This window comes from Pempheris klunzingeri, chromosome 12 (assembly GCF_042242105.1).
Source record: "Pempheris klunzingeri isolate RE-2024b chromosome 12, fPemKlu1.hap1, whole genome shotgun sequence".
Classification (NCBI taxonomy): Eukaryota; Metazoa; Chordata; class Actinopteri; order Acropomatiformes; family Pempheridae; genus Pempheris; species Pempheris klunzingeri.
In genome coordinates this window covers 12,638,020-12,664,741 of record NC_092023.1, presented here as the reverse complement: position 1 = coordinate 12,664,741, position 26,722 = coordinate 12,638,020, and the positions used below count along the sequence as shown (strand labels likewise).

Sequence of the window (26,722 nt, the reverse complement as noted above, 5' to 3'; positions counted from 1 at the left end):
TGGGAAGTTTCTACAGTTCGAGTGTGTGTCTCGCTCTTCGAGTAACCTTGGACGGACCACAGTGACGCTGCAGGATGTGTTGTTGTATGTGTACGTAGCAGGAGTCCGACAGAATTTGTGTTTTAAATAATGTGCAACACATCAGGACGGTTTTCTCTGCACTCATTATTTAGTCTCAGATTGTGTGTGTTGTTGTTGAAGTCACATTATGGGTCATAAATATTTTTTTGTCTCCTGACATTTGAAACAGTTGTTGACACAGCAATCTAACTACATGGTCCATTTAGCAGTTGTACTGGAGCTTTTGATCATATCACATCATCTTCCTCAGCAGTTTTGTCATGAATGTGGATGCTAAGATTTACATTTTTTTGATCACTTTAAAGCCTTCTCATTTACGCTGGCTTAGAAACTGACATGTTTTTTTTTTTTAACAGCATTACGATCAAGACTCAAAATGCAACAATTGTCTATAAACGAAAGAAAGAGTTCCTTTCTTGTTGTTTACCCACCTCACAGAATTAACGTGTTATTCATTTGAGGTTTTAAACGTGTACTTTCTTCAAAATTGAACAAAAATTGATCTGTTGGGGAGAGTGTGTCAATATAGATGCTGTAATTGTAATGAAACCACCCCTACAGCTTAAGACACTGTTAACTGCACACTTCAGAGTGAAATGTTGATGTAAAACAATGACCAGATGATCTGCATTAGAAAACTACAACCAAATATTAGATGTTCATACAAAAAGTAAAAGAGAAGTCCAGATATTTTGTACTCACATTGTAGAGCCTCCTCAAACATAAAATCGCTCCATCAGGCCCACTTCAACACACTGTTTGGAAAGCACAAATTTACCCGAAGCCCTGATGAGTACACACACACACACACACACACGCATCCATGAAGAGAATTTTGTAGCTTGAAGCCATGTGTGTGTTTGCGTGCATCAAACCTGAGTCAAACTGCTACAGTTGTCTTTTTCTGAAACGTGTTTCGTTGCTCGATGTGTCGGGCGGATGGGACTTGCTGTGCTGTCGCATTTCAGGTGAGAGAAAGAGAAGTGAAACGGCTTTTGAATGACTTCCCTTCAGCTGCCTCAAGTCCCCCTTCTCTGTCATTATTTTCAAAATAAAACAGGTAATTATCAGCCTCTGATATGGCTGACAGCAGCATCTTACAATACGGTCTGGAGCAAAGTTTCCATTTCATTTAAATGTCTTTTGTGGCTAAAACAGTCGAGAAGCTGTCGTAAGATGCCATTATTTATTTCTTAGCTCAATGCTCATCGATTAATAGTGATCAGAATAGCTGAGCCCCCAGACATCACAGCAGACAACCAGACGACTGTTCTGCTGCAGCACTGAGTCAGTTTAACCATGTACCAGTTCCTTTTTACTTTTAATATACTGAATCGTATTTGACCAGGTCTGGTTAGAGAGTGTGTGTGTGTGTGTGTGTGTGTTTGTGTGTGTTTGTGTGTGTCCGTGCATACTGTGTGACATTAGCTACATAGCTGCGATATCATTGCTAACCTGTGATCAGAAAAGATTCACTCACCCACAGAAAAGTTTCACTCGGACTTTAAAGGGAGGGAGCAGTCATTCAGGCTATCTGACCGTTACACAGACGCCAAGAAGACTCAGTTTCCCATAATGCTTTAGGAGGTTTCCATTCCAAATCTATTGCTCTGAATGTGAAAAGGCCATGGTGATGCCTAATGAGAGAGGAGTATAACTGAAGGGTTAACACACAAAGTGAGAGCACGCCAGAGGACGGGGCGAATAAATATGACGAACAGATCAGAGAGGTGAACATGGGGGAAAGACACAGAACGAAACCCTCAGAACACACCTAGAACTTTATATCTGATTAACAATATACTGTATTTTCAAATTAAAATGCTAAATAGTATTGACGTTAGGCATATCTGACAGATAAAGGATGAAGCGATGGTTCCTGGGCCATAAATAAACATCTTTGTTTAAATTAGCTCTAAGAGATGTACACAGATGTATATTGCAACAATAAACATGAATTAAAACCGTATGTTTGCGCTACGGTATGTTAGTAATTTTGAAAAATACTGTTGTTGAAAGTTCTTTCCGAGAAACAAACAAAACCTTTACCCAGCAGTGTTCTTTGTTTGGTTTTTGTGTCTCTGGTTTCACATGAAAATATAGAAATCTTTGTTGTCATTCATGAAAAAGCAATACAAAGGTCACTTAAATATGAGAAAGAGACAAAAAAAGGTCCAGAAAAAGTTTATATTTTAACTGCAGAGGAGGGGAAACAAATCGATGTTGCTCCCCATTTTCAATGCAGGGTCAGCGTCCAAACAAAAAAAAAAACTCCCCGCTCTGTCTCACCCAAAGGATGCTGGGAAGTTGTCCCTGCTAGTCGAGGGGTCCCTGGAAGATGAGTCTGACGTAGCCCTGCTCACCTGTCAGCTGCTGGGCGCAGAAGGGACAGGCGGCGTGGAAGGTGTGTGTGCCGTGCGGCAGCGGGATCTGGCTCCAGAAGGCTGCCGTCTTTTCCGAACAAACATGGCCACAGGGGTTAAAGGCGTGGGTGGGTGGGGCGGCGTCTACATAAAACCCCGCCTCACAGCCCAACCACAGCGGCACGTACGGCCCTTTAGCCCTGCACATGGGACACTCCCTCTGCCGGCCCTCCCGGCCCTCCCGCTCCTCGCGGTGGTTGCCCCAGTTGTGGTAGCCGTGCACGTGGCCACACTGGAGGTAGACCCAGGGTTGCTTCTCGTCCGGCGTGTCCTTGCGCCGCATGGAGGGAAAGGCCAGCGTGTTGAAGCCCACGGGACACTGAGGACGGGCTGCGTTGATCTCCTGTCGCAGCGCCTCCAGGTGCTTGAGCGTGGGAGTTCGCGCCAGGCCTTCAGCAGTGCGCCACAGCAAGGTTGCGCCACAAAGGTCGATGAGAGAGCCGTCGACCAGCTCCTGACTCTCAGTCTCCACCTGGAACAGAGAGTTAGAGATGAGCAATAGCATAAAAACACAAAATACAGCAGATGAAGAGCCATATTCTGACTTTATGACGACACCAGGTATTATGACAATTTATAGTCTACAAAATAAAGAAAATCATGTCTTGTTTTGTCCAAAACTGAGAAATATTCACTTCAAAATTATATAAACAGGAAAATTTTCTTTTTTTCCCCAAATATTCCTACTTGTTTTCTTACGTTTATTCCCACTCCAGTGATGGAATATCCCACCACACCTCTCACATATTGCATGCAGGGACAGGCTCCAACCCTCATGACACTGAATTTAAATAAGCAGTTTAGAGAACGGATGCTGTGTATGAATGACTGCTTCCTGCTTCAAACGTACAGTAGGTGGCAGCGTGACACAGGAGCTCTCCCTCAGACAGCTGTGTGATTCAGGGAAGAGCCAGGGGACTGACAGCTGGAGGCAAGATGACATGAGGAAACTGAAATAACAACAGTGTAGCCCCGAAGCTCGGTCAGATCAGACACAGAGGGGAATTCCATGTTTAGATAACCAGAGAACAACAGGGGAGGGACAAAAACAGTGGATGAGGGAGGGAAAAACACGAATAAACAAACTATTTTTAAAAAAGAGATACACAGATGAGGGGAGGAGCTGCTCCCAGGTCTCTGGTGAGAGCAGTCATACCGACACTGGTGCTGAGGTCACTCTGTTTGTCTCGAGGGAAATGCATTTCTGTGGCAGCAGCACAACACCGCCACGGGTTGATGTCTCCCTCCTGGTGACAGTTTCTAACCTTCATGTATCCTGGGAAGGTTCGCCGAGCGCACATGTGTCCTTTATGTCATCGATGCTCTGTTTCACGTTGATGCCTTAACACACATTCACATCTGCCCAGTAAAATCACTGCCTTTCTACTGCTGGCCAACAAGCTGCTCAACTGGAACGAGCCAGAGTTCAGTGTCTCACTCCAGGGAAACAGTTGTTGTTGTTTTTTGCTGCCCGGATCAGATTTTCCCAGCTGTTTAGCTGATTGCAAACCTGAAACTTTTGCGTCACACGGCTGCTCCTCTAACCATTAACCTAGTGCCGCATCAACAACAAGATGACAATATGAAAAATTGTCTGTCTAATCAATAAACGACCACACATGCATTTAATGATCGGACTGCTCTGGGTCGATTCCATCAAACATCCACACACTCTCACCCTCGACGCACAGTTATGATTTAATTACACAGAAGCGAATCATTTATCAGCACAAAAGCTTAAACACAACAGGAGCTCAGACGCTGTACTCTGCTCATTTATTATACTTCACAACAGTCCCCGCAGCAACCACTGTGTGTGTGTGTGTGTGTGTGTGTGTGTGTGTGTGTGTGTGTGTGTGTGAACTGCACTGTAAGATATTCCTAATTAAAGTGGCTTCAACCTTGTGTCCAACTGCAGAAGGTCAAACAGCTGGCCTGCTGGCAAGGCTGAGTGAGTCTGTCCAAAAACTGCAACAAGCCTGCACGAATTATCTTTACCTCACAACAAAAACTAAAAATCACCTGGTGTTTATTTCTTTAGAGTAAATAAAACCATGCATCAAAACTGGGATGTTAATTTTAGCCTCATTTGTCTTCTCTCAGTTTTATATTCTTTAATATTCTTTATATTCTTATATATAGTATAGTATATTCTATACTGATGGATGTTTTTAAAAACAATGTAAGGACAGACGAGATAACAAACAAGGGATCTTGAAACCAAAAACTCAGTTTCAGATTCAGAGATTCATTCTCGGACACACACACACACACACACACACACACACACACACAGAGAAAGAGCCTCTCTCCTGGTAGCTGTTAGTTAGCCCAGACAGCCTTTTGGCAAACTTGCTGAGCTAACTCCCCCCCCTCCCATTCAATCAGAAAGTCCTTCAGCTGTTAACCTTCGCTAACGCGGGGCAGTTATCCCATTTAGAGAGCTGTGTGCTTTGCAAAGACATCGAGGGGGAGGGTGCAATGTGTTAGATTACAAAGCTGAAAAAGGTTTGTGTGAAATGCTGTATACTACTGAAGTCCAGCTGAATTTTATATTTAAGCATCCCTTTTTTTCACTCAAAAATCAATGTCAATGTACTTTCAATGTGTTGTTAATAGTGTTTAATACTTAAACGAAGAAAAAAATATTTCCTATCATGTCAGCAGCAGCTGGAGAGGCGTGTCTGTGTTTGATTGACAGCAGCTGGCAGGCTGAGCACTGGCATGGGAACAGGGAACGACTTGCGCCACAGCCACAGGCGGGCATCGTGTAGTTGGAGGTGCTGAAGAGTGAGGACCACACCAGCATCTAACCGCAGCAAGTGACATTTGAAGTTAGCTGACCAGCCAAATAGCTGTCTAGCCGGCAAATTTTGTGCAAGCAGTGCGTTTTTGCTTGGTGAATGTTCAGTCGCTTGTTCAGCAAGCTAAAGGTGAAAAATAAGACATGTGTCCATGTCTGTAAGTTAAATAAGAACGACACTTTAGCAGGAATGTTAAAATGGGTTGGGTCTGTGTCTGCTGTGCTGTGCTGTCAGTCTCAGTGTGACTGTCTGCCTATGATCAAACCCTGATATTACTGCTTTACGCAAATATGATTTAAAATGAAGCCATTTGATTAAGAAAACAAGCTCTCCATCAATGTAGACGGAGAACTAATAGTATTCCGACGAATTAAATACATTTCTCCCATTTGATTTACAGAGCTATTTAATTTCTTTTTTTTTCCATCTGCAAGCAACATTTGTCATTAAATGCCATTTAGATTCTAGTTTGTCTTTTAACATCTGCATAATGGTCCCTACAATAAACATCATTTTTCAAAATGTATCCAAATATTTGAAAAATCGTCTCTATCATCACTCTGAATAACACAGAGCTCCACTGTTGAGTGGTCTTGTGTGCATTCAGCATGACAATTAAACCCCATAATATTCTTACACTGTACATAATGAGAGTAGGTGCTTTCCCATATCTAAATTGTCATTTAACTGGGGAATAATGAGTGGTTTCTATGGTCATGGATAATACACACACAGTTAACTCTCTGCATGGTAAAGGGCAGGTGGAGATAAGAGAGCTGTTAATATGAGCAGCATTGAATACACTCGAAAACAGGTGGGATACCAGATAAAGAGGGTAATTAATAATAGAACGGTGGACGAGCTGACTGTGTGCTTGTGGTTGATGATGTGCATGATGCAGAGGAGAGGGACAGAGGAGAAAAAACAAAGACCTAATTAAACACCACCAACAACAGAAATCCAATCAGATGAATTCCACAGGTGGACACGCTGATGACACAGCGGGAGTGTTACGATTGGCCGACAGCCTCTGATGTCAGTTATAGGATCCCTTTACGAGGTCCTGTTACACACTGCTTTGACAGCCGGACCTGTTGCCATGGAGATGGTATCACGATAACCTCCTGGTGATGTTGAGCTATGACTGATGTACCCCTGCCAGAGTGACAGGGTCAGTACGTGAGTTGTGAGTTGGAGCGAGGGAACGAATGAGAAAGTGAGAAAGAAGGAAAGATAGAAGCTTTTTGGTGTTTAAAAAAACCCCACTGAACTCTACCTGCTCAGCAACAAACAGCAGATACATTTAGCTACTAATTGGTGAACTAAGTGGAGCATTTAGCAGCTAAAGAGCTAGATATTTCCATTAGGAGTTGTTAGAGACCGAAAACAGCTCAAAGAGAGTGAATATTGGGTTTAAATTCATCAGGTGGTTTGAATAAACACGATTCTAAATGAATAATAATGTTGCTGGATATGTAAATAAGCAGCTGTTTGCTAACAAGTATTCAGGTTAGTCTCAAAATAATCTGGGAACACACTCTGGCTGCGAAAGACAAAGTTCTTCAGCGGTTGCATCCCAGTTTTGAATGTTCTGAGCACGAGTTGCTACCTGTCCTGCTTCTTTTCTCACCATCTTTCCCCGCTGCTGTGCTGAGCGGGTCTCCCGCAGGGTGAAGACGTTGCCGCAGACTGAGATCTCCCTCCAGACACCTGGTTTTGAGTCCTGGGTGAAGCCATTTCGAGGGTGCATCACCAGCACGCCATTGGTGGTCAACCCATCCATTTGACCATCGGAGGTCTTCCACTTGGCAGCTTTCTCCTGAGATAAACAAAGAAACATGGGAAGGTGTGATCAGGACAATTCAATTACGTTCATCTACAGTTACAGACCTGAATCGAAGATCTGTTCTACCTAAATACATCATGTATTACTTGTCACGTAGCTGTCCAACATTAAGAAGCTCTATTGTCATGCATATATTGTTTATCATATTGAGACTTGGCCAACTCTTCTTTCTTGACTTGTGTCACAGCTGCATTTTGTTGTGCACACCGATGCTGACACTGCAGCTTGAAAAACACAAGAATGAAAAGTAAATGTTGTTGCCAAGGACGCTTTTAAAGGACATTAGCTGTTCGTCTGCTGTCATGACTTTGATGAGAAGAATAATGTTTTTAGCGTCTGACATGAAATGAAGAAGATAAAAGGGCACATTTGGGAAAAGACAACATATTATCAGAACAGACGCTGTCCTTCTGGTTTTGTGATGCTTTCGCCTTTCATCTTTCTGCCCTTTACTCTTTCACACTTGCCTACATGTGACTGAAGCACAGCTCACCCCAAGGAAGATGTTCTTGGACGAGTCGAAGCCTGCGGCGTAGATGCGTGCGGTGTAAGGCGGCGTGCGCTGGCACTTGATGCGGCAGGCGAAGCGGGAGATGGTGCTCTGGACCGACTGGGTGTCTGCATTGCTCTGGCTTCCCGCTACCGTGTCTGTCACTACAAAGTCTATGGGACTCTCTGTCGATCGACCAATCTGGTGAAAAGACATGGAAAAGATCTGTCCAAAATGCATTCCAGCTATGAGATAATATAATAATGTGTTTCCTCAGGGGAAGCTGGTTGGAAAAGAGAAAAACAGCAGAAAAATGAAGACAAAAATAATTAAAAATAACTTGTGCAGAAATTGTATAATATGTAATCCACTAAACAGTTGAAATACAGGTGGATAGTGACAAAAAGTATTGGTATTACATTTTACACTTTATTATGTTAAGCAGCATGTAGGCACAGGCCGTGGAAGTTTTCATCTGGTTGACATGCACTGCTAACCTTGAACAAAGCCCATAATAACATTGAGGACATTCTGTACTGTGATGATGGATACTTTGCTGCCCCTGTCAGCTAGCTGCATCACCACTGTACCATAATCACTGCACAGGATGGCCTCCCACAGTGTCATTGCTATAATCAAGCAAAGAACAGGAAGACTTTGCAAAAACATTTTGAAAAATCTGTGTGAACAACATTTCTAATCCAGGAGCATAAAACTAAATATCCTAATATTGCTATATATATTTGTAATATATTTGCTAAGTATGCAGAATTAGCTTTTAGCAGTTTCTGTTTGCAATTTATCTGGATTACTTTGACGCTGAACATGTGATGATGAGGAGCGTTTTTTTTTCCTTCTTTATGAGTGGATTTATGGACATTTATTCGCAGTCGGATGCAACTGTCTACCGATTTCCTCTGGAAATGTACGTCAAACTGAATATTAATATATGTGTATCATGTCTCTGAGTTGAGCTTTGACTGAGTTGTGACTCCGAGAAGGAGTACAAACCTTGCCCCAAACTGCAGAGCAGATTGCAGCGATTTTTCATGTGCAAATGTGAGGCATTCTTCCCCAGATACATGCAGTGTATATATCAAACAAAGTAGCAGGTATACAGTAGCACAGGATGGGTATATATGAGCCACGAGGTTGTGGTTGAGAAAAGAAATGTGAATTAACTTTTAACCTACAGGAATATCAACATAAAAGTTCACTAAACTATGAAAAAATAAACTGCCCTGCACTTCACCCTCTGTGTCCCACCGTGAACTTTCCCCTTGAGTTCCCCCTGGGAAGGTGAATCTCACAGTTTGAAACCCTGTGCTCTAACACAGTCAATGGTGCAGCTCCATTACTAAGCCCTGTTTAAGCTGTAGGGCTGAAATGGAAAAAAAGAGAACTGTAACTGGCTGTAAAACTCCATTCCTGGTGGTAAAAGCTGAGGCTTGTTACCTGGAACATGTCTGTATTGCTGTCATGGGTGTACTCCACCACCACCGTCTGGGCTCGAGAAAGAGTGTAAGAGATGCTGTGCTGGTCTTTGTTGCTTATGGCCTGGTGGGACAGGACGAAAGCAGAAATGAATGCAGAGAAGATAAAGAGAGGGAGAAAGATACTTTTGGATGTTCTCAAATCAAACCTGTCACTTAAAATGTGCATGGGGATTGAACATGAACATGCTTTATAGCAAAAACCTCTCTCATCTGCTCTCTGATCCTTACAGGAGAACAATAGATACACATGGGATGGGTGGGGCGGGTGAAGAGTTCAGCTATGCAGTCACTAGCTGGACTTAACACAGCCTCAACATCTTCTCAGTAAGTCAGGACCACCCAAAGTACAGAACAGGAGAATCATGCTTTCAGACTCTTTGAATTACTGCAGCTAAAAGCCTCTGTGTGTGTGTGTGTGTGTGTGTGTGTGTGTGTGTGTGTGAGTAAGAGAGGGTGCTAAAGTATGTGTGTCCGCAGAGGGTCCACAAAGTGCAGATGTTAAATCTAAATAAGCAAAAGGTCCTATCACACTTACACCCACACACACACGCCTTGCAGTCCTCTGGTCATTTGACAGATTTTGGAGGATTTCTGGGCACCCTCATAGTTGACGACGGAAACACACGGACATGTGCTTCCCAGGACTACAAAACGCTCAGTTACCTTCCTCTGGACCGCTCCCATTTGTTTCTCTTATAAAACCTTCAGTGTGCTCTAGTTAAACGCTACGTAAAAACCATTGTTCAAATACCTTTTAAACCTGGACTGAGCCTTCTACTTGCTTGTTTTCTGCTCACTCAGGGAAGCATTGCTGAGCTGTACTTTTCCTGTCCTGTTCTAGGGTGTGTGTGTGTGTAATACTTTAATATCACAGACCAAAAAGCAAACAGAATTTCACAAAAGCCTTTGGTGGAGCAGCACACGTCAAATCCACCAAACTGGGTGTGTTTTATTTGATGTTGTTAACACACAAAATCATACACCTAAAAAGTCAAAGCAGAACATTTTCTAACTTTTCATTATCATTTTCTGTGTTTTAATATGCTTCATGAACACTAAAGCCACCAAACTCTGATGCAAACTTTCAGTTCAAGAAGAAAAGAATCGAAACTGCTGACAGTGTGGAGTTTCGCTGACTACAGATACAGTCCCTGGGATGACTAAATGATACTGTATTTTATGTTTAAGTGTGTGTGTGTGTGTGTGTGTGTGTTTTTCACCTTGGCTGCCTGTGGAGAGCAGGCGACGTGAACTGTGCTGGGTTTCACCCCGTTTGCCTTCGGTCTCTTACAAAGTGCAAAACGGCTTTTACGTCGGCCTCGGTCGCCATTGGGCAGAGAGCCATTGTACCTGCACGCACACACACACACACACACACACACACACACACACACACACAAACGTAAACACACACACAAGCATACATACAAAAAACAATGGGGCATTATTGTCTGAGCAGCTGTATAATACACTGGAAAAACAGTTGTTGTGGAAAATGTTTGAGGCATTTTGGTGCACCTCTTCCATGGCCCTAAGACCGTGTACATGATCTCACACACACACACACACACACACACACACACACACACACACACACACACACACAAATAGCAGCCTATACTTTTCATACATGCGTTTTACAAAAGCACGTCATGTCCCATAAACAACAAAGGCCTCCAAACATAACCCCTGAAAGGCTGAGAAAATAAACACACAAAGAGACTCATTTAGCCTGATACATGGCTGAGGAAAGGAGAATAAACAGAGGCGTTCCCTCCAACAGAATGGAGTCTCTGTGATTCCCAACAGCACCGTGACTGTGCTGTTGTGTCTCAGAGTGTGTGCTTGCTTAATATCCTAAAGTAAGAAAACACTGAGAAAACCTTCATCATCTCCAACTACTGTTCAGAGTTTTCAACAGCATTTTTATGGGTTTCTGAGACTGAATTGACTGAAATGGACCTGTGTACAGATGATTCATTATAGTGTTTATATGCCAGGGTAACATAAAAGAAAAGGGATTAAACCCTCCCAAAAAAACAGTGTTCATAGAAATCAAGATTCAACAGAGCAAAAGATACCCTTTGACAACAATCTTCAGTGATTAACAGCCAAATCAGTGGACAGTTTTAGGACTGAAATTAAAAACGCTGGATAGAGAAATAAAGTGCACATTTGCTATAGCAGCCAATGATTAAAATTGTAGCTCTACTTTGAGTTTCCACTGGTATAAATATATGTATATGGAGCACATTGAATATACAGATGTTTCAAAGGTTTATTCTGTATTGCATACACACACAGAAACACACACACATGTTTTAGATAAGCCATTACCAGTGTTAAGTGATATTCCTGCTAACAGAACCACAGCTTTATAAACATTACCACATGCACAAACACCGCTCACTATTTCAACATTGTTATGACATCCAGAAGCCACATAAGTTATGGACTCCTCTGCCTTTGCTGATATACTGCAACTCGACTGCTGTAAATGCAATGTGATAACTCAGAGAAACACGACAGAGGCATGATCAGAGATGAAATTGCTTCCTACAGCTTTTTGCTTAGCTATGAATTTTTCCATTTTCAGCAAACGTTTACTAGAAAGCCTGTAATTCTAACTTTGTCATCATCCAAGTTTAAGGTCTTGTCCTTTGAAAAAGTATCTAAATATCAGCAAACCGGATATTAAATGCTTTGGCTAAGGCTAAGTCAGCAAACACAATAAAAAAGAACAGCATGTCTTCTCCTAAACTTTCAGAATGCGTACCATTACCCAAAATGTTTAAAAGTCAACTTTTAAGATTTTCAAACTTTTCAGAAGATTTCCACATAAGTACAATCCAGTGAAAACCTTTACAAATCACAGGTAAGCACATACAGAAACTGAAGGTTGATCATTTTAAACCAGTCCAAAAAGTTTTCTTTAAAGAAGTTAGCATGAATAAGAAAAAACAAGAGAAGACGCTGAGACTGGAGTGGTACTGCAGTGCTGGCTGGACGACCTCAGCACAGTCAGAACGTGTCTCTGACCAATAGGATTCTTGAAATGAAACCACCCACTGTACTGAGTCCAGTAAAGTCGACTCAGACAGGTTGCAGTGACGCCCAGCCTGCAGCGAAATGTTTCTGTGAGAGGGCAGATCTGCTGGGATCAAACAGCGCTGGGAGGGTTTATGAGTAACCATGGTGAGAGAACAGAGTCACAGCAACGTTTGGGAAGAGTAACCATGGCAAGAGCGTAACCATGGTGAAGTTTAGCCCGTATCCGGAGAGAGGGCAGGGCACTCTGCTGGAGAAAGCTCAAAGTGCTGCTGGCAGTTCAAACCCAGGTTCCCATGGGTAGCAGTAATGTGTTAGTGTACATACACAGTGTATCCAAATACTCTCAAAACAATGGTCTAAAGGCTAAAGGTCAGCAACAAGTTTGTATGCGTTTGTGTGTGTGCGCCTTTACAGGTTGTTCATACAGTGAACAGGAAGGACCAGAGTTAGGAAAAAGTTAGTCTGTGTGTGCAGACACATACTACAATTAGCAACATGTGTGTGTGTGTGTGTGTGTGTGTGTTCTCTCCAAACACAAGTAAACTAAAACTCAGCAACAAGCAACCACTTATACAGTAAACCCCTAAAAATATAAAGGCAGGCTGTATGACCAATTACTCTCTAAGTTGCTCTCTGTGTCTCCTGTTAACATATGTTAACATAACACGGTTAATAAACCAAAGGCACAGGCTGCCAAATATATAAAAGTTTGTTTTTAAAACACATGGTGCTTAACACAGAAGTTACAAAGTAGATATCAAATGACAGCATAGATGTTAAAATATATCCACGTGCCGAAACAACTTATACGCGGTGTGGAAGTGAGAAAATGTTTCTTTCAGTGAGCTCCATCTCCATGTGTGAATATATAGTGCCTCATAAATACAGCTGCACTGTTGTACACTGCACTTCGTGTTTGTGGCATATGTGAAAATTCAGTCCACGCAAATTAAAAAACGCAGTTGTATAAACATGCATGTGGACATACAATTACTATGTTAATAGAAAATCACACACAGTGACAGCAGTGATGGATTTGGAGGGACTGCAATGTCGTCACAGTTGTTTAAAAAGCCACATGGATGTCCAGAACGCCTGTAAACAGATCGTCCCCAGAGACGCACTGCAGCATTCCTCCGGATTTGGCCATTAGCATCACTAGGCTTCAAACATGGTAATGTTAGGCTGGGGTTAGCGAGGAGGCCAGACACAACACTGTGCTGTGTGTTGATGGGGTTCTCCGTTAGTACTTGTGCGTGTGTGAGTCTGTTCTTGGTCACTCAGGAGTTTCAATTAAATCCAAACACTTGTTTCAGCGTTCAGAGAGAACCAGATGGGTGTGGTTTACCACAACTGAGCTGTTTACTTAGCTTGATCAGGAAGACATTCTGTACTAGCTTACAAGTAATTTACCGTGATTGTCCATCACCTACTAAACTAAAACCAACCAAATTAGCATAATAAATGTACTCAGAAAACAATGACAACCTTGAAGAATTATTACTAACATCATCGGTATCAGGATAAGAGTTTTGTGTCCTTTAAAGTTTTTTTGGTATTATTCTGTTATTCATGAAGGCACACACACGAAAGATCAACAAACACAAGGAAGAAGAAGACTGCAAGCAAGCAGACATGAATACAAATAATGCACAGTTGGAGATATTCAAAAACGTCTGGTTTGCAAATGTTTTATGTGGAGGGAGATGTACTCAACACATTTGTCACACCTGAAGGACACACATAATGTACAATTTTTGTTTGTTTAGAAAGAAACCTCCACAGAGCACCTTTAAGTCATTGTCACAGTAAAATTTAGCTGCACCTGGAGGGAAGCAAGCTTTTTACCGTTTAACTGGGGGTGACCTTAACTTTAGGTGCACAACAGGGTCCTGAGCAGCCTGATGCAAATGTAATGAGTCAACTATAAAATATAATCGTTTGCGCCTTTTAAGATTCTGCTTTCAATGTTTGCAGCTACATTAAAGCCATATTTTGTGAGGGAAAAGAGCGTCCTATGTTGTCATGACCTTATGTGGCCATTATATTTCAATGAAGTAGTTCTGAAGGTTTGAGGCCACACACACTGTAATGCATATCAACTACACCTAGAGCAGCCTTATTTGCAACACAGTGCGTGATTACTCATGTCATCCAGCAAAAAGTGCCCCTATTTACCTTTTAGAAAGTGTGGCCTGACCCAGAATCAAACACTAGGAGCAGAAAAAGACGAGTAAAATGGAAAACTGGGGTTCTCCCTTGTAAAGGCATGGGACTGCCTTTACTGCTCACTGCGTTTTTCCACTGGGGAAAATTTCCACGGTCATCTCCCTGACAAAACCGATCCAGCACAACCCAGAACAACAAACTGTGAGTCAGCTGTGAAGCCAACTGTGTGTGTCAGAGTGACACATGAAAAATGTGTGTGTGTATTTGTGCGAGGCTCTGCTGTACGTGCACAAGAAAATCAAGTGTGTGCGTGTGCAAGGAGTCTTTCCGACATCTGCATTCCTCTGTGGAGTGGGCTGGGATGGGGAGTGGAGTGGAATAGCCCTTTGGGGAATAAACAGGAGACAGACAGATAAAGGAAGTCCTTCACCATCAGTTGTTATTGGAGAAAGAGTGTGTGTGTGTGTGTGTGTGTGTGTGTGTGTGTGCACTTATATGTCCTCTATGCTGAAGATGCAGGGTGGGGTGGAGGGTTTTTCCTACAGCTGAGTATGTGGACTTGAGTCAAAACAAATCTCTGGAGGGAGAGACAGCCAAGGTGTTTATGATGAGTATCCGGCGCTGCTCCTGGCCAAAATTGATCTCATCTTGTAATACAGACCCTTTCCAAAAAATTTGAATATCATGGAAAAGTTTATTTATTTCCATAATTCCATTCAAAAAGTTAAACTTTCATAGATTATAGATTCAGGGCCCACAATTTAAACGATTTCAAGTATTTATTTGTTTATTTTTACATAATTTGGGCTTCCAGCTCGTGAAACCCACGAAAACAGGAATTCAAAAAATTAGAATACTGTGGAGAAATCAGCCCAAATTTTGCGGGGCATGAATGTTTTAAACTGAGTGTCACACACTAATCATCTACTAAACTCAAAGCACCTGCACAGGTTTCCCCAGGTGTCATTAAATTGCTTCAGTTTGGTTCAATTGTCTCAGTTCGGTTCAATATGGGGAAGACTGCAGACTTGACAACTGGCCAGAAGACCATCATTGATACCCTCCATAGGATGGGTAAGCCACATAAGTTCATAGCTAAGGAGGCTGGCTGTTCACAGAGTGCTGTGTCCAAGCATATCAATGGAAAGTCTAGTGGAAGGGCAAAATGTGGCAGGAGAAGATGTGGCAGGAGACGATGTGTGCTTCAGCGGATTATCAAACAGAGAAGATTCAAGAATCTGGCAGAGATCCAGAAAGAGTGGAATGAGGCGGGAGTCACAGCTTCAAAAACCACCACATTCAGACGCATCCGGGAGGTGGGCTACAACTGTCGGGTTCCTCGGGTTAAGCCACTTCTGAGCCTGAGCCAACATAGGAAGCGTCTCAACTGGGCCAAGGACAAGAAGGACTGGACTCTTGGCCAGTGGTCCAAGGTCCTCTTTTCCGATGAAAGTAAAGTGTGCCTTTCATGGCACAGGACCTTCAGGACCTGGCCCCTGCCCATACCACCAGAAGCACCAAAACCTGGTTTGATGCCCATGCCATCACAGTGCTTGACTGGCCAGCCAACTCGCCGGACCTAAACCCCATTGAGAATCTATGGGGTATTATCAAGAGGAAAATGAGGGGCCCAAAAACAAAGAAGAGCTGACGGCAAGCATCAAGGAAATCTGGGCTTCCATAACTCCCAGGCAATGCCACAGGCTGATTGCATCAATGCCACGGCGCATCGAGGCAGTGATTAAGGCAAAGGGATTCCCAACCAAGTATTGAAGATTGAGATATCGTTTTGAAAATACCATATTTTGATTGATTTGATGTGATCCTAATTTCTTTCTTTTTTTTTCTGCAAAAACTGAGAATCTATCTATCTATCTATCTATCTAAATTCCTGCGAGTCAACTGAGCAACCCAAGTGCTTTTAAACCCTTACTGCATATGCCATCAGATGTTTGGTCTGTTACAACAAGAGCTCTTTGTCACAACTATTTCCATAGTTCTTAAGTTAGAATTATCTCTTTAATTATAACATGTCATCATTGGCATATAGTGTAAACAAAAGAACGACACAAAGTCACATCAAATATACACTAAATTGTGTGCTGCACTGTGTTCAGACTGTGTCTCTGTATCGTGGTAATTCAAGCTTAACTATTAGTATCCAGGTGCCACAAGGAGCCCTGTAGTGTTTTCCAGTAAACAAATATAAATTATACATTTTCAAGTCCAAAGTGAATTTATGTGGCTCCAAACTAGTACTCAGATATTGGGAGTGTTGGAAACACTGACTGGACTGAGCTAGAACAGCAGCAAACTGCGACCAACACATCCAACCATTATCAGCCATGACTCATAGATCCAACAGTGACTAATACAGTCAATTGGGGCCAAACGACACAGTTCATGGTCAAGCTACACAACATAAAGTACATAAGAACCTGGCTTAAACCTGCAATAACTGAGCAGAAATACCACAATACTGACATATCAGCACCTTTTAAGCTGAAATGGCGAACTGTTTGGCAAACAGTTGCTAATTTACAGATCCAGCAATTACAGAGAAGCATTATCATTCATTTGGAGTTGTGTTTTGGCCAACTGATAAGTCCAATATTCACTCTTGTTTTAGCTCTGTTTTTGGTCTCTACCACCTCCTGATGGAAGTATAATTAATGTTTGTAGTGGCTGTTTATCTATGCTTAGCGGCTGCAAATAAGCTACGGCTAAAAGTCTCACATACATGCCTCGTCCCTGTCAAATAAATCAATTAAATTAAATTAATATGTCTCTTTAGCTACTAAACTCTCCACCATGTTCACCTGCTAGTTACCAATTACACCTGCCTGCTGTTTGGTGCTGAGAAGGTGGTCTACAGTGGGGTTTTAGAGTGTTTTGTTCATCACTATGAACGACCCCTTTCACATTGTCATCTGATGCATTCTTATAATAAAAATATCATATTGTAGCTGCTTTAATATCACAGTGTCGAGATTGTTATTTATGGGGCGGAAATGTATGTTTTTCCTTGGACATGTGTATGTATTAGATAGATGCTGGTCACTACGATTAAAAATAAATCTTACAGAAAAGTTAAAAAATGAGGGGTACATTCACAGAAGTATGTTCTGGTTGTAAAAGTGAGTGTGTGTAATCTGTTGTTGCTTACCCCAGCACAATGAGCTCTCCATACTTCACTGGCACTTTGGTGGAGGCGGTGGTGGAGATGTTTTCCTGCTCCGGGGAGTACATTGGGCACGGCTGATTGAGGCTTGGAGGAGGAGGGGAGGCAAAATGGGTGAGATCCAACAGGACGAGGGAGACAGGAAGGGGAAAGGAGGGGAAGGGAGGGGGGAGGTGCTGATCGAGTGGAGCACTGGGGGGAAAGGAGGAGAAGGAAGGGGAAGGGTCAGCTGAGCCTCAGCTCCACCCTCTCATGCTGCATGAGTCCGTCTCTCGCAGCGCCACTTGTCCTGCCCTGCATGGTGACAAGGAAAAGATTTACACAAAGATTAGTGTGTTTACTTAAGAGAGGGATTCACATTAAGTTTCCATCTTAAAATTGTATATGTTTTCTAGATATAGATTTCTATAAATGCCCTTTTATATTTGATTTTATGCATGTGGATAGCAATCAGTTTATCTGTTTTTGGGGTGACTTCTACCTCCTGAACACTTTCCTCTGAATATTGATGTGATTTACCATCACGGCTGCGTTTTAAAAGTCCAGTTTTAGGCCTAGTAGTACACATGTTGTGATTTAGGCAATGTTTAGACAGACAACAGCTCTACATAAATAAGGTCCCATTGGGGTGTGTTGGTTCTGTTGGGAAGTCGGTGAGAGATGAAATTTTTGTCTGCTACTGGTTGGTCTCCTCGCACTACACAGTCCCATTGAAGCTCCTCACTGATGGATGAAAAGACTCAGGGGGTCACATGTCTCTCTACTTCTTCTCCAAGTCAACTGTGAAGTTGCAGAACAGTAAAGCGCAGAAAACAGAGCCATCCCCTTAAAGCTGATGTAGTGTAATTTTAACCAAGACATTCAGAGCCACTTTAAATAGCTCAGTAGGTACAAAAAATGCAAAAGACACACCGACACACTTCAGCCTCCAAAGATATTGTTGCAAAGTTTCAAATAAAAAGGCCTTCATCAAGAGATACAGGAGTGCATGTGATTTGCTGGGCAGGGTGGCTGTCTGTAAATGCTGACTTCATAGAATGACTCAAAACGCACAGCTTTCTAAATACACAGGAAGTCACAGCGAAAGTAGACACAGAAAGCATGTGTGAGAAAAGAAGGCATGAGAAAAAGGAGAGGATGGACTTCCTGTTGCAGCAAACCCAGGAAGATTTTGTGCACTTTCGACATTGTGGGTTTACATTAAACATGACCTTTCTTGTATGTCTTTCCCTCTCTCCCACTAACATGACAAAAAAAGCAGAGTAAACATGCTAAGCTATCTTTAAAAACAGGAGCAGAATAGAAATAATAACGTCTTCACTTCCAGGCAGCCCTGCTTATGTGAAGCTGAATATTTCTTCTGCAATTCCCAGAGTGCAAGAGAATGCAAAACCACACATGAATAAAGCATAGGAAGTTAAGTGTTTTGATGATGAATACGAATGGGGAACTTTGTTTCTTAGAGCTCTCAGTAAGCAATGATGAGCAAGAGGGCTGATACAGTCCCATCAGGCCGAGTGGGAGAGAGTCACACAGCGGGCTTCCAACAAAATGTCAGAATAAAGCATTATTCAGTATATGCGAAGGCAATGTTTGTATGCGGCATCAAAATGGACAATGTAGCCTGCAGTTCAGTAAGACTAGCTGAACCTTAGTATGACTGCATCATTCAGCTCTGTCAGTCTTACAGATGCCAAATGTCCCATGTGAACACTACCTAACATGTGCTCATCAGCGAACATTTCTGAACTTTACCAGCTGTATGATTTAGTTTAGCATAGAGACTAAAAACAGAGGGAACCTGCTCGACTGGCTCTGTCCAATGGTTACAAAGAAAGATCACCAATCAACAAGTTACGTCTGTTTGTTTAATTCGTATAAAAACTGAAATAAACGAACAATAGTTCAGTATTTCAAGAGCAAAGCTAAGCTAACCAGCTGCTGGCTGGAGGCTTAATAGAGACCCAACGTCCTGGTGTCATCTCATTTTTTTCAAAAACTTTTTCGCTGTAAACGCTGCTGTCTTTTACAAGGCTTGCTCCTCTCTGTCCTGCTGTTAGTACAGACGTGTCTCAGCTAGAAGAAGCCCTTCGACTTGCCCATGGACTTCTTTTGTTGAGATGAGAGATTTAGCCTGTGACAGTCTAGGGTTAAAAACTGTCATCCTTATATATACAAATGAGTGAATCTCACATTTGAGTAAAGTTACGTCCCAGAACTGGAGTTTTTGGTATTTATGTTACTACAAATGCCAGTGGGATTCTAAGCGAGGCTTTCTTACTCCTGAAACAGAACCAGGAAGTTGCACTTTCACTGTGACTCTTTGTGGACATACATTAAAGTGGTATACTTTATTCAAGAAAATGAATAAATGTATCTCCCAAAATGTCAAACTAAAAACTATTGTTCAGATGATTTGCTGTGATCTAACCTTCATGAAACAGTTTGCATAGAATCAAATATAATATTACTGAACAGCAGCACCATGTGTTGCACCCACTCCTACAACAAGTGGTGCCAATCTCCCTGTCTCAGCCTGTCAATCACACCTCCAGCCCACATGCTCGGTGGCATCCTGTAAGGAGAGTTCCTCTTTGCACTATACCATAAATGCATACACACAATCAGTTCCCCCTTGGAAATGGGAAGTTACAGGGTATTTACACTGTCACCAGCTTCGCTCATGGGTTCTCCAGTTTTCATACACTGGTGGTGGTTTCCAGCTTTGGTCTTTAACAGCTACAAAGTTTTAATTTGCAAAAGCAAATAAAGCTCTTGTGTTTTATATTTATATTTATTCATTTAAACTATCAGTTTAAATTAATAGCAAACATAACCAACAAGATGAGTTGATTAAATGAACATATACTAAAAAGAAATCTAAGGAACTGGATCCTGTAATAAAAACACTCTTTGGAGAATCAGATTGTCTGGATATCATATAGGTGAAGGGCCACGTAACACTAAAAATGGCTTATTTAGGTTCAACTGGCCTGTCTTAAAGTGTTAGAGTGCTCTACCTGCAAACTGAGGACCTACAATTATACAAATTGTTTCACAGCCTCACACTTTAGTGAGAAGTAACACTTAAAGTTATAACTCATATCTCAATATCTCACCTCGCAGTGTTAACATTGTGTTAACAATAGATCTATATTCAGTGTAACACAACACAACATCAGTGTAGCTGTGGACAATAAACCGCTTCATCACACACAGTGAGAGGGAGAAAGGAGGTTGGAAATGAAATAGTGGTGACACAGTCAGTAATCTCATTAGGGTTCAACACATTTAAATTAGGGTTCAGCAAACTTTTCAGCTTTTTCTGACAGATGACAGTGAGGTCGTGGTTTTCTTCCAGATGGAGGCAATAAAAGCAAAATGGAGGACCCTGAAGATTTTGCAGGAAGGAGAGAGAGTTGAGGGCATCTGGCTCGGACTACAAAACTGGACATAAGTCTGAGCCCCACCTGCGCCACTGACAGAAGGGGTTAATCCCACACACATGCACACATGAGGCATTGTCACTGCATGCGAGAACACCAAGCTAAACTGTGAGTGTGTAAATTCCTCCCTGTGCACACACACACTCACTCGTACCTGCACACAGTCAGTAGTGTCGAGGGAGCTGTTGGCTGACTTGCCAGGAATTGATTTTTACCTATGGATCCAGACACTGAAGACCAAAAAGAAAATAGGCCAGAGTGTGACTGGGTCCTGCTATTGTACACATGTCCAGAGTGCTGAATTATCTTGCTGTTTTGACGCTACTGTTATCAAGAACTCAATAAAAAGCAGAAGCTGCCTCTCCAGAGCCCATGTCTTCCTCATCCTTCAATCACAAACAGTCTTCCTCCATGCTTTCTCCTGCGTGGCACAAGGACAGCAACTCACCCAGCCCAGTCTCCCTGGATATAATAATAATAACACTGGGCCATTGTTCAGTACAGCACTGTACATGCAAATAAGCCAAAAGTATGGTGAAGAGTTTGGGGTGGTGCACAGAAAATCCTCAACATTAGATATATACATTAGACACTGCGAACAAATGACTTATTATGTCTGTTTTAATTAAAAGCTCCACTCGTGGGGAGCTGGGTCAATGCAATGCTGAGTGACAGTTGTACTTTCTTTCATTTAAACTTTCTCCTTTATTTGCTTGCTATGAAACCAATCATGTCAATTGTTTTTATGAGGCTTTCATTGAGGAAAAACATGCATTGTGCATTATTGATCATTAAAATCGTTTTAGTATTTTCTCAGAATTTGCATCCACGTGCGTACACGTGTTATAAATATGGGTGTGTATATAATTTTACAGAGTGTGTGCCTGACGAAGCGCTCGGCCTCTGCATCTCCGCATGACACAGAGCTCTGTGTGGCTGTGTGCCAACTGCTGCTTAGCTACCGAGACACACAGTCCTACAACAATGGATCTAGAGCTCAGTGAGAATGACTGTGCTGGCCGGGGTCAGGGATTGTAACAGCATGCTGCTGACAGCAGGAACAGCAACCTCACACTTACAAAAGCCCTCATAAAACTTAACTGCAAGGAGGCATGGACGACACCTGCCATTCCCACTGGCTACCAATGCAGCACAACACATGACAAACAAATGCACATGCACTCAGGCAGGAGCAAACATACATACTCCCGTCCTCATGTTAACGCCGAAGCAGGGCAACAGCTGCACTTCTTTTGAATGTATCGCCAGCTGAGCTGCAGTGCAACATGTCAAACTGTCCTATTTAGCATACAAGCATATCAGAGGGCAACACATAACCATGTTTTCTGAGGATCTGAGTCCTGCACAATGCTTTCATATAGACTTAAATGGTTGTAATGCTTGAAATGGTAAAATGCTATGCAAAAAGGGTGACACACTTTCAGGATCATACGGCATGGTTCTGTGGTAACAAACAACTTAACCAAAGGAAATGTTTCTCGGCTGGTAGGTCAGGAACCAAAAATGGGTCAGCAGATATTAACAGGGTGGGTCATGGACAAAGACAAAGACAAGTCAATTATTCGACTAATCTACTTCAACATCAGAAAATACTAGAAAATGCTCATTTTAATTTCCCATAGCCTAAGATGCCATATTGCAATTACTTGTTTTGTCCAACCAATGGTCTAACCCAATGATATCCAGTTTAGTATATGACAAAGAAAGGTAGTAAATCTCTCATTTCACAGGCTGGGAATATTTGGCATTTTTGCTTGAAAAATCACTGAAAAAAGTACTACTTGGTTAACTGACTGATTGTTCATCTTACATTATTAGCCTAGAAACCATCTTTAACTACAGTAACAAAAACAAAGTGAGCCCCTTTTGCTGGGAACAGATGGATGCAAAACAAGACATAAAATAACAGGAAATAAAAAAATAAAAGCTGACTCAAAAACTAAAGCAAACACAGCCAAACAAGAAGACGGCCCACATCAGGCAGTGGGTCAGGGACCCAAAAGTTAGAAAAGAAAACCAGGACCTCCTACACAGTGCACCATCTTCATTACTGGAAAGTGGTAATGATACCCTCCCGGTAAAGTGGGTCATCGGATCAATAAATAATAACAGATGCCTGGCACAGACTCAGAGAGGATGACATGTTTCTGGCTTTCTGGACTTGTGGAGCTGTTTAATATGAAGTCCAGCTCCTGCTGTGTGAAAAGACAACAAAATGGACTTCATTTCCAAAGTTAAATAGAATATAATCATTCTAAAATATTTAGGGTTACATTTGATTCGATTGAACAATATCTGTTACTACCTGTATTATCATTTATTATTATTAAATGACTTGTTGAAAACAATCTATCTTGCTTGGGTTGCTCATATTTCTTTTCCAGACAGGGATGGCATCCTCATGTGTCTGCGGTCTCCAGAATATGTTTAGAAAACTGTAGGTTATGGATTTATTTTTCTGTGTTTTCAAAGGACACTCAAAGAGCGACGATATTTTGCCTGCTGAGCTGAAACTAGCTGTCAATACAACGTAGGCTGAGAGTGGATGACAGCTGTGTTAGTGCAGTTATGTGTGTGTGTGAAAATGAGAAATGTATGGGAGGGAAAAAAGTGAGCTCGTCTTCTTACTTGTGGCTACTGTGATCTTTGTCATAGCCTCTCGTCAAGAAGGTCAACAGATACCTAATCACCACAGTATTACTGGCTCTCACCACATCCTCAAACACTCTCAGGCTTTTCGGCGTTTCGCACCTTTCATGTTCCTAGCGAGCGGCTTGTGTGTGAGCGAGAGGCTTTGAGTTCCCCAGCTGTTCAGAGCTGAGCAGCGGAATCACACGTTTTCTTCAAAAGCTTACAGCAACAATTTTCCAAAGACAGAAAGTCTCTCTCCGCCTCTCCCTCCTCTTCAGTCTTTTCATCTTTGCATCGTTTCTGATAAATGGCCCATTCCCTTTATCACAAATTGATGGTAGATGACATGATTGGGGATTGAACTTCTTGGTGTTTTATGTACACTAAACCAATACATTCACATTGCACCTCTCGTCATTTTCCTGTCTCACGTCAGCGGCTCACTTTACAGAGAAATGCTCACTTCTATATAACAGATCCTGGTCGGATTGAGTTACAGTAGTGCCAAAGCCAAGTCTGAAACTAAAGACAGAACATTTTCAAAGAGTAATGTGTGCTGTCAAATAAAAAATGGGCAGAGCCAGACCTAAAATGGAGTACTGACAGTCAACTGGCACAGCCGGATGCCACCTGTGAGATAATCTAGAACAGAGGTTTTACTGTATGACGTGTCTCAGACAGATAGAGGGGAGACGGAGGGTGAGACATGTGGCAAAGATATAAGATGCATGGCTTGAAGTTAGGTATTGTAATTTGGCTCGACAGTTGCAGCAGTGGGTGTGACACACAGCTCAGTGAGGCAACCTTAACAGCTTTAGCACTTGATAACTGCAATTTGAGTCATAGTGTAACTCAATCAAATACACACATTTCTATACTCAGTGACTTTCTGAGGACATTATTATCTCAAAATTCTTGTGAATATATGTCTGTAAATCTCCAGGGACATCATAAAAAAATGACACTCCTCACAACTCCAGAACTTAATATATCTTAAAATATCATGTTTATTCATTTTTTTCATTATCAAAGTAATTCAGTAATAACTATTCTTTACATTAATGGGTACATTGCAAACCGGAAATGCTAATAGCTAATTCAGCATACATTTAATGCTAAAACACTATGGTGTAAGGAATGATGAAAGACATTATTCATCTTGATCTGAGCTGAGCTTCCTGTCTCTTTTAAAACAAACAGCTGCTTAACAGATGTGTGTTTGAAAACGACTAAGTGAAAATACACCCTTAAGTTACAGTTCATGTTCATTCTAGTGCTGAATATATTCATCAATTAGTTCATTTGTAGAATGACAGAAAATTCATATTCATCCATTTGTGCTGATTTTGATATTTTAAAGAGTAAACGATTTATCAGAAAACTGATCAGTAATGAAAATCATTAGTCCATCTAGCAGAAGCGACTTTAGCTACTTAAGAGAGAGCATGGGCCTCACATCTCTTCCTAACATACAGTGAGCTCTGGTGGATGGAGCATGAAAAAAATTGCCCAGATACACTACAAATCATGTTGCAGCGTAAGAAGGGAATGAGATTTTTTTCAGTGCTGTTGTAATTTCATGTCTCAGATATTGATTCATAATGCGATTTTCTTCGGTTTTAATCATGAGGATCATACAAGATGTGCTGCTGCTCGACCTCATAAATGAGTCTCTCTTCAGCTGTGTTGACTGCTGTCTGGAGGGAAAACCGAAACGGAAAAGTCAAGCAAGTAGGAGCAGGTTGAAGGTGAAGCAAGGACACCAAACTTTGAGCCGGGGCGGGAGGTTTTTCAAAGAAGCAACACATCTCTTAGCCACTTAGCAGGTTAGGGCATCTTCACTGGGAAAAACTGAAACTATGTGATGTTCACTCATTCACATCCAGACCACTTCTGGAATCTGTGTTAGCCTACTTTCCCCTAGAATTTAAAAAGATGCTTTAATGGTGAAGCTAGTGCGGTTAATAGTAATGTCAGCGACATACCCCACACACTCTCATTTCCTGTCACATGCAGGTCAGGTTTCTATTTCTATTTTAGTTGTTAACCTCAGCCTTACTGCATAAATAACAGATTACTGCACAGTGAAAAGGGATTTCCCTGTAAACAAAATGATGACATAGCAAATTGTACAAGAAGTGTCCATGTTCAAACAATAAACATGCCAGTAAGACAATAATGAGAACAAAGACATAGTTGAAATAAGCACGCTCAGCTGATCGACCTCAATAGCTTTCTCTGTCAAATTTCCACTCCAAGAGGAACTCCAACCCACTTAACCTGTGTCCTGTTTGGAAAGCAGTGCAGCCTTTCAGCTCAGTGGAAGAGAAAAGACATATCCACGTGCTTAAAGTCATGGCAGAGGAGCGAGCCCTCAAGGAAAAGAGGGGACTGCTGCAACAGTCAAACCCCAAATGGAACAGTAGTGAAAACGTCTCTTGGGAGGTGTAATTGAAAACTTAAGTGAAATTTTTGTCAAGTTGAAATTTGAAACTTTTTTGACACAGTGGCAGCAAAGGTCTGTCTTAAAAAGCAACTTGGGGAGTATTACAGTGTAAGATTAACTTTTGGGGGAATGTAGCAGCCATGGACTCCACCATTTAATCAGTGAGGGGTGAGGGTTAGCAGTTGTGCCATTGAGTTAAAGGGTGGTGTTAAACATCTACAACTCACCTAAAGTTTCTCCAATCATCATACAGAGCAAAAGAAAAAAGAATTTAGCATTCAGCTCAAGGACAACAGTCTGTCTCTGAAAGGACCTGCATGTGAGGGAGGACAGAGCCACGTCAACACCTAAAATCAGAAACCTCCCAACTTTCTGTGACAAACACCAGCTGCTTGGTGAGACATAGTCGAGTGGCCTGCGAGTCGTCTGCCTGTCATTCATCTCACAGTCAAAAACCGCACATTGCTCTGCTCAAAATGATAAAAATTATAATTCTCTGCCACATTATGATTTCCCATCCAGAAAACAGTGAACCAGCTGGTCAGCCACAGCTGAATGTGCCAATGTTCAATGAGTGGATGAGACGAATTGCCGCCTCTTCTCAGCCGTACAGCCGACATGATTTTTGTGAAAGTGC

At 41.9% G+C, this 26,722-nt stretch overlaps 1 protein-coding gene across 1 annotated transcript; it reads right to left on the bottom strand.

Annotated features, from left to right (window-relative positions):
- Nucleotides 1-819: 819 nt before the first annotated feature.
- On the bottom strand, nt 820-17,750 carry peli1b (pellino E3 ubiquitin protein ligase 1b). Its single transcript, XM_070840737.1, has 6 exons — nt 17,527-17,750; nt 10,361-10,490; nt 9,100-9,201; nt 7,648-7,845; nt 6,939-7,127; nt 820-2,976 (listed from the first exon to the last, which is right to left on the bottom strand). The coding sequence occupies exons 1-6, from the start codon at nt 17,607-17,609 to the stop codon at nt 2,398-2,400; spliced, it is 1,281 nt and encodes a 426-aa protein (XP_070696838.1). The 5' UTR covers nt 17,610-17,750; the 3' UTR covers nt 820-2,397.
- Between the last annotated feature and the right edge of the window lie 8,972 nt (nt 17,751-26,722).